The 10,017-nt window shown below is 38.0% G+C and overlaps 2 protein-coding genes across 7 annotated transcripts in view; both read left to right on the top strand.

Moving 5' to 3' along the window:
- Positions 1 to 46: 46 nt before the first annotated feature.
- On the top strand, positions 47 to 4,931 carry si:dkey-193c22.1 (uncharacterized protein LOC567837 homolog). The gene is given in 9 exon segments (XM_035529624.1): positions 47 to 268; positions 906 to 1,055; positions 1,133 to 1,253; positions 1,991 to 2,203; positions 2,492 to 2,575; positions 2,796 to 2,869; positions 2,871 to 2,935; positions 3,084 to 3,246; positions 3,948 to 4,931. Coding segments are annotated over 9 exon segments (1,107 nt in total). The 5' UTR covers positions 47 to 263; the 3' UTR covers positions 4,180 to 4,931.
- Positions 4,932 to 5,311: 380 nt separating this feature from the next.
- Positions 5,312 to 10,017, top strand: part of wdfy3 (WD repeat and FYVE domain containing 3) — a 61,890-nt gene continuing 57,184 nt past the window's right edge. For 2 of the 6 annotated variants that reach the window (XM_035529639.1, XM_035529638.1), the window contains exon 1: positions 7,966 to 8,175. In XM_035529639.1, coding sequence (XP_035385532.1) covers positions 8,147 to 8,175 — 29 coding nt within the window. In that variant the 5' untranslated portion in view covers positions 7,966 to 8,146. Of the gene's footprint in view, positions 5,522 to 7,965; positions 8,176 to 8,223; positions 8,623 to 10,017 lie in introns of those variants that run through there. The other 4 variants (XM_035529642.1, XM_035529640.1, XM_035529643.1 and 1 more) reach the window with 4 other exon arrangements.

The raw sequence follows: 10,017 nt of genomic DNA, 5'->3' as shown, positions 1-10,017 counted from the left end.
CGTAATCCAACGGAAGTCCACGTTGTTCTATTACGTCTAGCTCGGGAGTACAACAAACCTCATACATCTGTTTGACATCTCTCAGTGGAAAGCTCTAAACGAAGACGTTCATTCAGATAGGTTAGGCTTAAACTACAAAACATGTCTTTAATTCGTTGCTCAGCCTATGTGTGCGCTTTCATTGATTCTTTATGCAATTTCGACCTTGACGTCGTCAGAATTTATGTGCCCTCCAGGACCTTTCGAATCTATTTTTCGACGTTATGTGGTAAGTTGAAAATGTACTAAATAAATAAGTAAATAAATAATGTTTCCGTATCTGTTCTATCTTATTCATGTATACATTAATATATAGGGACCTATTAAACTGCCCGAACCTGTCATAAAAAGTTATTGAGCAATTCTGTTGTTATAGAAGTTTGTTTAATAGCTTTTAGTTACATTTACTTTTAGACTACATTTTAGTGTAGTCTAACCAGTCAGTTAAAAACGTCTTATAGCTGTTCATAATAAAATAAAGAGATACATTTTTCAGTGGATATGTTCAACGGATTAATAAAATACGATATATATATATATATATATATATATATATATATATATTGATGCAATATACAGCAACCTTTTTCTCTTTTTCCTAAAGCTTTAATAAGTGTTTTCTCATCGACAACTAGCACTTTGCGCATTGAAAAATGTAAATGATGTAATAAATGTTGTTAAATGTTGACGTGCAAAGACCACTGACTGATGGTAGCATATTCTGTCTTAAGTACACATGATCACCTGATCTTACTGTTGTAATTAGGTTTTACATAGTAATCTGTAATACTTCACCCTCATGCAATATGCCACCTGTGAGCCTTACATTAGTAGAGCAGTAATACAATTTTGTCATTTGTTTCCAGGATGGGGTTTAAGTACCATGTGACCCTTCCTGTCACAGCTGGTGTGGTGTTTGTGGCCATTCCTTACAGCATCTCCTTTGTTGTCCAGGCGTTGTATGGCTGGCCCAATAAGCCAGGGTACAAAAAGTATTTAGAGGCTCTCAAACCTAGGTAAACTGCAACCTAAAACTTATTTTGTGGTTTTGATTCATGTTGGGATTTAAGATGTGTCCCAATCTCCTCCTTAGGCATGTATACTGTTTGACGAGAGCTGTGCTGGAAATGCTAAAGTATCTTCAGTATGGCAAACTATTTTTCAAATGGAAGTCATGGTTCAGGAAGGTCAAAAATAACAAGCAGTGTGTTAAAGTGAGTCTTCATGTTCTTCATTATTTATGCAAGCGGATGTCTGATCAGGCTCTTCAGTATGGGAAGTGTATTAGTATGCTTATCAGTATGAAGTGCATACAAGCACTTTTGGGCTCAACAATTATACCAGATTTGGTGAACATATCTTGAAAAAGCTAATCTGAGTATCATTTACATTTAGCTGACATTTATAATCCAAAGATACTTATTTTTATGACTGAGTACAATTTGAGCAATTGAGGGTCTTGCTCAGGGGCCCAACAGTGGCAACTTGGTGGCAGTGGGGCTTGAACCGCCAACCTTCTGATTACTAGTCAAGTACCTTAACCACTGAGCAACCACTGCCCACAGTATCAAAATCACTTGCTTTCCTGGAGAAGATGGAGGAAAGAAAAGGACAGCAGTATTAGATGAGTCATCAGTACTGAATGCAATTTATGCTTTGTGTCAGAAGCTGAATATTTATACCAAGTTTGTTGACTGTGTTGAAAAGAACGTCACCAATAAGCCTTAGGTAAAAATGAGCCTCTTCTTCTAATATTTATAAAAGGCAAACTCTGTTTATGTTCTTTTATTCTGTAATCATCAGTGACAAATGTCTTATAGTTGGTTAAGATGCGACATGACTGTGCGGATATGGATTGATTATTTTACTGCAGGAGCTTCAACAGAAAATATGTCCTGTATTCATTTCCAATGATGGAGAAACAGACATTAGATTTTCTTTATTTCCATAGGGCATCTCTTTTGGTCACCGAGGCAACAAAATGGACTTGTACCATTCCCCAAGCCTTAGCCTGTGCGATGCTGAGCTTGTCCCAGTAGTAGTGTTTGTGTACAGAGGGGGCTAGAGATCAGGAGAGAGGTCAATGTACTGTCTTCTAACTCTATAAATGGCTAAAGAGCTTAGTGTTTCTGTGATTTGCCCTGATTATTCCATATATCCAAAAGTAAGTTGTATTTTCAATAATAAACTGTATATAATAATATGGTATGGTTTACTAATAGACTTTATTGATATTGTACACACTGGAATATTTTAATAATAGGAGTTATGTTTTTACATTACATCTTGAACTTGTTGAGGAAACAGGTCTTACATTTATATCCAACTGTGTTCAACAACTCAGTAAGATTTAATACATGTAACCTGAGTAGGCCAATACTGACTAATATTTACTTTAGGCCCTACAGCTTTTTCTTATCAAATGTTTAAGTTGAAATGTGTTACTTTTTAGGGGACGGTATTACATATGATTCAAGACATAAGTGACAGCCTCGTATGCGTGAGAGAAAATGGCCATTCATTCAGTACTGACAAAGTGAGTAGTGTGTTTCTGTTCACTAAATTTTATAGTTTTTTTTTTCGGTAGAAAATGATGTGTTACTATACATAGCAAGAATGATATATGCTAGGTGGAATACAATTATACTAAAGTTTAGTCTACCATAGGAAATGTGTGTTGTGTAATTTGTTTGCTGTACAAATGCACTCTTTGTTCACTTGGTTTAACTGTAGTTTTTGTTTCTTGCAGCATGCAGGATAACATTGTGTTAATAGGCCATTCGGCGGGTGCTCATCTGTGCACACTGACAGCTCTGTTTCTTGTGCAAGGCAGAAGAGCTGTGTATCAGGCAGTTTGAGCAAAAAGACATTACAGACTCTATCAAAGGAATTGTTGGTAAACACCTTTATTTCTAATCTTGCCAATGGGCAAAATGGCATACCCTTAATTCACAACAGTGTTGGTTTGCTCAGAACAATAGGATGAACTGGAAGGTGTTTGACACATTCCCAGCTCACTTTAAGCTTGCTTTCTTTCACTGCAGGCTTGAGTGGCGTGTACAATATAATGGAGCATTATCAGCATGAAAAAATGAAAGCTGTCAAATATGTCTCCGCTATGCACAAAGCCGTAGAAGGCATAAACAACTTTGAATACTATTCACCTACAGCTCTGCTCAGGAAACAGAATGAGGACATGCTGAAAAGGTACAAGTCATCACCTTTTTTAACAGGTGATGCAGTATCAGGTGGTATTGTGGCCTTGCCATGGATTTCAATAAAGCTACATTGTGGCAACATCTTTTATCAAAATCATTATGCAAAAAAAAAAAGAGTTGAATTGTGAGTATTTTTCTGAACGCCAGGTGAGGAATTAGAGGTTGAAATCTCACCAGTGGACACCTAGCCACTGTTCATGTCATTTGAGAGAAAATCACTATTGTGGACTTTAAAAAGACACTCAACAGCTGGAAATCTGAAACAGCTCTGTAATGCAACCATACTCACAATCTCATGAATGACTTTGTCCATCTTGTCTAAGGACTGGACACTCAATGAACTGTCAGAGTATAAGCAGCAGTACCCACAAGCTGTTTTTTAAATGTTTGTTATAGTTTTAAAGCAGTTTTTATTCTTTGTGTACAGTGTATTGCACATGGATGTGCATATATATTACATTGTGTATTCTGTATGTAGTAAGAACTGTTAGATAGTTGGTATGTGTTTGTGTAGATTTGCAATATAAAGGTACTTTACTTTGTTGCAACATGTCTGACAGGCAGGTATTGTACCTGCGTGTACTTGCTTTACCTGTAGTTGTATGGATTGCAATGCTTGTTTAAAATGCAGAATCATAACATGCATATGTTTTACATTCAGATGCAAATCCCCTATCTTGATTTCTGCAGGGTTCCTCCAGTAGGAAGACCGATGACCGACGATGTCATCGTTCCCGTGGAGTTGTCAGTAAGATTCTCCAAGCTCCTCACTCTGCTGTCAGTCAAGACGACCCTGTATCTCCTGCCTGAAATGAATCACATCCAGATTGTTACAGATTTCATGGCACCAGACAGGCACTTTTATCATATAGTATTTGGCTGTATCAAAAGGGAATACAGCAAGTTTATGAGAACATACTGACTTTTGTTTTCTGTTTTGAGTAATCATTTTTACTTCTGGTGTGTCAAGTAATTAATATATTTTAGTGGTTTTCTCATGCTGCGAATTTAGTTTACCAGTCACCTTTCTGTTCAGACCTTACATGTTTTATATAACTATTGTCTACTACAAGCATTATGGCTAACAAGTGAGGCCAGAAACTTAAAAAAATGTATAACTTGCTATAATCTAAATCATTTATAATCTGTAAAGATTTTTTTAAAAGTGGTTTTGGAACTAAAAGGGATATGTTCGTCTTGGATTACACACGTCACCTCTGAGGGAACATAACATTTGTATCTGTAAATTTAGTTTTAATTAAACTCAATATTATATTTGCCATCTGGTTTTACTTAAATCTAAATAAAGCATATTTAGCATTTTAATATAATTTTAAGGTACATTTCAATTTTAAGGTAAAATGCTAAAAAGTGGAAGTGGATATACGTTTTTTCATTGCAAGGGCTCAAATAGTCTACTACTATTATGTTTTAAAAACAATCATTCTAATACACAATAAATTATAAATTATTCTAAATCATAAGTAGTTTGCTATTTTTTTGTTTAACCTTTTATGCCCTACATGTGGCCCTATGTGTGATTTGTATCTTTCTTGTCCCTCTTAAATGATTTAAAAAAAAATCCTGACTTCTAACTTTAGCATGTTAAAATAATTTTATTTTACAGGCTTTATGGCAAGGTGTTAAGTTAACGCTATGCAGGTATTTTACCATGTTGGCTGTTTACAACGAGATAATGGTGTAATAAATAGCATGTTGAGGTGTAATAAAGAAGCTCAAAACAATTACATATAAATTATTTAAAGTACGTTATTTCACTAAAAAGACATAAATCGGTGGCAACGTTTTAGTAGGAAGTGTAAATAGATATTGGGATTGTTTAAATGTTATCAAAATAAAACGTGTATCAGCCCCTTTGAAAAACCGTGTACAGAAGACACAAGTTTACACTACGATTTACTGTAACCTGGCCAAAAAGACACATTCTGATAGTTCGCAGGCAGATGGCAGTGTTTCTCCTCTATGTGCCAAAATGTTGGAAAATGTTAGCGTGCAGCTTCTCCGTCTCAACGCCAAGACGAAGTAAGCGAGTGGACCCAGGATGAGGAGGTTGTGTTGTTGGGATGTCGAGGATTAAATATGGCCACTAGCTAGCGAATTCTACAGAAACAGTAACCACTTAATAGATTGTGGAATAATGTGTCAAATATGGATGGAAAGAGGGCGAGAAGATTGTCATTGATGCATTATTTTTAGACCCACAATAATACGACCGGTTTTTACCGACCTAAACAGCTTTACTGGTAAGTTGTCCATTGATATGCAGCCACTGGAGATATGGCAAATATTGGCCAGGTAGCGGACTGCTTGTTGGATTGCTTTCAGTTGCAAAGCTGGTATGAGAATCTACGAATCATATTACGAATCGTACCAGTATTAACTGGTAGCTGCTGTTGTTAACAAACTGGTCCAGGAATACAAACTGCTCGGTTTGCCAGCGGCGCTAGCTGGACGGCTAACCCAGCGGCTAGCATCTCCTGCGCAAATGCTAGTTAGCACACACGGGCATGCAGGAAGGTTAAGATGATGCCAGTGCGAATTTCTTGTGTCAAAATATTTGCAGTTATTATGACGACGTTGGTTGCGACCTGTATATGTACTGTGATTAATTTACTCTCTAAATTAGCAATGCGTCTATATACACGCCAGGTAGCTAGTTAGCTAGCTAGCTAATTGTGTTGTAGCCACCACCTACTGTACAATCAGAGCGTGAATCCGATGTGGTAGCTAGTTCTGTGCTTCCTATTCGGGAGTTCACATCAGTGGGTTATTTGGTAAACATTGGCTTTAAAGTTGTTAGTTAAATATTGCTTGTCTTGTTCATTATTCAAACGTTAGAATGAACACAAATGTGATGTTGCTATTTTCAGCCGTACAGCAACTATCTGGGCCCCGGCCGCCCAATATTGTCATAGTTACATTATTTTTACTGAGGAATCCGCAACGGACATTTCACTGAAACAGAAGGTCAGCAAAAATATAACGATAGAGGAGTCATTTTCGACGTTAATTCATTATGTGCTGTTTTTTTTTCGCCAGTTGCCCTCCTCAGTCAGGTGAAAGGTCGAACAGCTGTTGGTGTAGCCATAAAACCAATGTGTATCTAGCTATAGTCTGTTGTCAGCTGCATGGCTGTGGACACTGGCCAGCTATGCGCAAGTCATTGAACCAACGTCCTTTCATTCTATAATCACAGCATGAGCATCATCCCAGTAACAGTACACCTTGACCTGAACTGCAAACATGTTATCCTGCTGTATTTGTGACCTATCCTCTGATTTTTACTTGGCACATGTTTAATAACAATGTTTAACCATGCTGGTGTGAAAATCTACAAGTGGATTTGCTTTCAAATTTGCTTTGCTCCTCAGTGATTCCTGAAGAGGCATTACTCAAGTGAACATTAGCTACCTTCTCATTCACCGATAATTTTGTTGCCCAAAACAGGTGGTAGGCTTGGTAAACAATGAAACTGGAAAGGGCATCTGGATTTTAAAGATTGCTACTGGCTATCACAGCAGCAGTGTATGGATTTCTGCATTGAACTTGAGTGGCTGGGTTGCATCTCAGTTGTTCTAAAATTAGTTGTTTTGGTAAAGTTTCAGTCAGGAATTGTTGAAACAGTGCCATGTCACTACAGGATAAGCTCTGAGTTTAATAAAAAGACACCACAGTATGCATATCTTGCAAATAAGACCATTTTATTATTTAAAGTCATGGTTGTTGCAATATGACTTGGATGAAACTAGGCCTGAAACTGCCTAAAATGTGTCATTGAGACTTTAAAATGACTAAATGTGCTAAATGTGAAGTTGGACTTAAGTCACTTCCTTTCCTGTTTCTCCAATCATTTCAGCATTTGCTGTTTCTTTCTTTAGTAAGATCCCCTACTCTAGTTTTTAAACGGGCGTTTTGTCTAACTGCTCTTGAGTCAACTGCATGTGTTGGCCTAAATAACAGTGTAGAATATATTTTGCTAATGACTCTTAGAGGACAAAACCAAACTCATGAAGTGTCAACATAAGATTATACTGATGTACTGCTTGAACTGATGTCTGATGATAGCAAAAACCTACATTAGGATTTTAGGCATTTATGTGTCATAAAGGCATCCTTTAAATCCTAGTTTTGTTAAATTGTTAAATTTTCTTACATTTGGTGTTCTGGTAATATTGTTGTACAGTTCTTTGGGTTCTAGAAAGGAAGTTTCACTTCTCACTTCTGTTTTAGACTGGCTGCTTTCCATGATAATTCTTTATTAATGAAAATGGCTTAAAATGATAATCCTGTTGATTTCTTTTTGTTTGTTTTTGCTTTTTGTTTTTATGGTTTGGTAGAAATGGTTTCATCCAGTATTTGCCTGAGCCTTTTGGCAGTTAAGGCTTGTTACAGCCAGTCAGAATCTGTGCAACTTCTCTGTTGAATTACCTTACATCCTTTGAAAACAAACAAAGGAAGCCATCGTGGCAGAATGGAGAAATTTAGAAATTGCAGCTGCCTCTTTGCATAGCCAACTGTGCCCTGAATGTGTCACCTTGTGCAGTATTGGATGGAGACTTTCCTTCCCCCCCATGGTTGTGCCCAGATGGTATCTGCTGGTGTGACAGAGGCCACCCCTCCCATGATCCACTCGCGTGGTACAGCTGGTGACAGGGGAGGGATCAGCTGTGCCAGTCCCGGCAGGGCTGCTCTGCTCTTTGGCACACAGGTCTCCTGGCAGTGCCAGTAAAGAGCTCGACTTGGCATGCGTGGCCATAATGGCTAGTAAACGCTGAGCTCCCACTCCCTTTTCGGAGTTCTACTGCATGAACTAAGGACCGTTGTTTCTCCCTTTTTTGCCTTTGGACTACCAATTACAACACCAAGGAATGCTCGCTGAGCACAGGGAGAACAGTAGGTATGGAAAACGCATTTGATCAGCTCGTCGCCATGGCCACAAGCTGGTTTGTTTATCCTTCGGTGCCTCCCCCCCCCCTCCTTTTCAGTTTTATTCACTGCGATGGTTTTCTTGAAATAGCTGCTCACAGACTGCTGGTGTTTCTCACCTACCTTCACAGGATGCTGCATTTAACCACAGTGGGAGCAATTCTGACCTTAATGTTTTATCTTTTGTGACAAAAGGCCATTTGAAGCAGAGCAGGATGGGTGGCGAAGGAGCATTGGAAGAAGTACGACATGGCTCTCTTCGCAAAGGAATAATGACACGGACTAGTTAGGCGAGATGCAGAACTATGCTGAGCTTTGTTTTCATGGCTTCTGTAGACTCCTTATTAATCCTTACCAAAACATCTGAAATGGGGAATCAGTAGGTCTCGCAAATGGGCTTATTATGAGAACTGGTTCTGTAAGTATCTCACATCAGGTACTGGATGTGGTTGAGGTCGTTGGCTTATTTAACACAGCATTTTTCTCTTTCGTCATGGCATTCTGTATTTGAGAGTTAGATTAGGATGTATTCAGTAATGTGATTTATTTATTTATTTTTTGGTGTTGATCTATTTTTTTAGATAATTGGAATAATGGAATAGTCTTGTAGTCTTTGATCATGGGTATTTCCACCTCTCCATGTGTGAGCATACATATTATACTCCCTTGAGCCTTTATGCAATGGGTCCATATGGGAAAAAAAAATAAAAATTATATATATATATATATATATATATATATATATATATATATATATATATATATATATATAATATGTAAAATTATATAAAAACCTGGTTTTCATAGCTTTTTAAAAAATATACATGGGTGGTTGTCTAGGAAACATTTGCTAGAATGACATTTTGCCTTGGCAAAAATGTTTAACCAGGATGTTTACTTCAATCTATAAACTGATATACTGAAATCACAAGCTTAACCATGGAAGTACTAATCAACTTCGAGAATCAACACAATTCTTCAATTAGCAGGCTATGATGGATATGAGTGACTTCAGGGCAATACTGGCGTCCTCTTGCTCAGCTCTTTTTATAAGCACTTGGCCTCTGGCCATTTGAGAACTTCCAGTCTCAGTTTTCCACCTCTGTCAGAAACGACCATGACAGAGAGGTGATGTTTCTATGATAACATCGTACCCAACGCACGGGCCTCTGGGAGCCTCCGAGGAGGCTGCCTTTCCCCCTCCCGCTGTCCACCCTCCATACAGCTCTTTCAGACAGTCACTGGAGCTGGCAGCTCGATAAGGGAAGACTTCCCCATGCAAAGCTTAAGCACAGTTTATTAGAGTTAACACTCAACAGCCTCATTCCCAGAAAGCCCTGCACCGGGCGTCAGCCTGAAGCAAGTTCACGTCTTTATTGCTTTATTCTACATCTTTATTACTGCTTCTTCAATGAGAAATCATTGTGAATTAGTGATAGTCCTTTGTCTGGTGGAAAAATACCAGTCAGACAATATTTCAAGTCTAAAGATTTTCTTTTGCCTTGCGTTTTTAAGAATTATTTTCAAAAGTAGAGTACAGTTATCACTTTGTACGCTATTTATTACATTTAGTCTCTGGGGCATAAACAGGCTGTAGAAAGGTTGTCCAGCCTATTTTTGAGTGAAGTGCTATTTTTCTTCCACATGATAGTCCAAGGATTTAGACAGTGCAAGGTACAGTGCACATTAAAGGAAGAAGTCAGCTGTCCTGTGGCACTATAAACTGTCCTGCTTGCCTCCACTTCCTGTTCCTTTGAGGATCCAAAGCTAGCCGATCCCTCTCTGGTATCATTTTTGAAAAGCAAGCCGAAAA

Source organism: Electrophorus electricus, chromosome 9 (assembly GCF_013358815.1).
Source record: "Electrophorus electricus isolate fEleEle1 chromosome 9, fEleEle1.pri, whole genome shotgun sequence".
Lineage (NCBI taxonomy): Eukaryota > Metazoa > Chordata > Actinopteri > Gymnotiformes > Gymnotidae > Electrophorus > Electrophorus electricus.
This window is presented reverse-complemented; position numbering and strand designations above follow the sequence as displayed.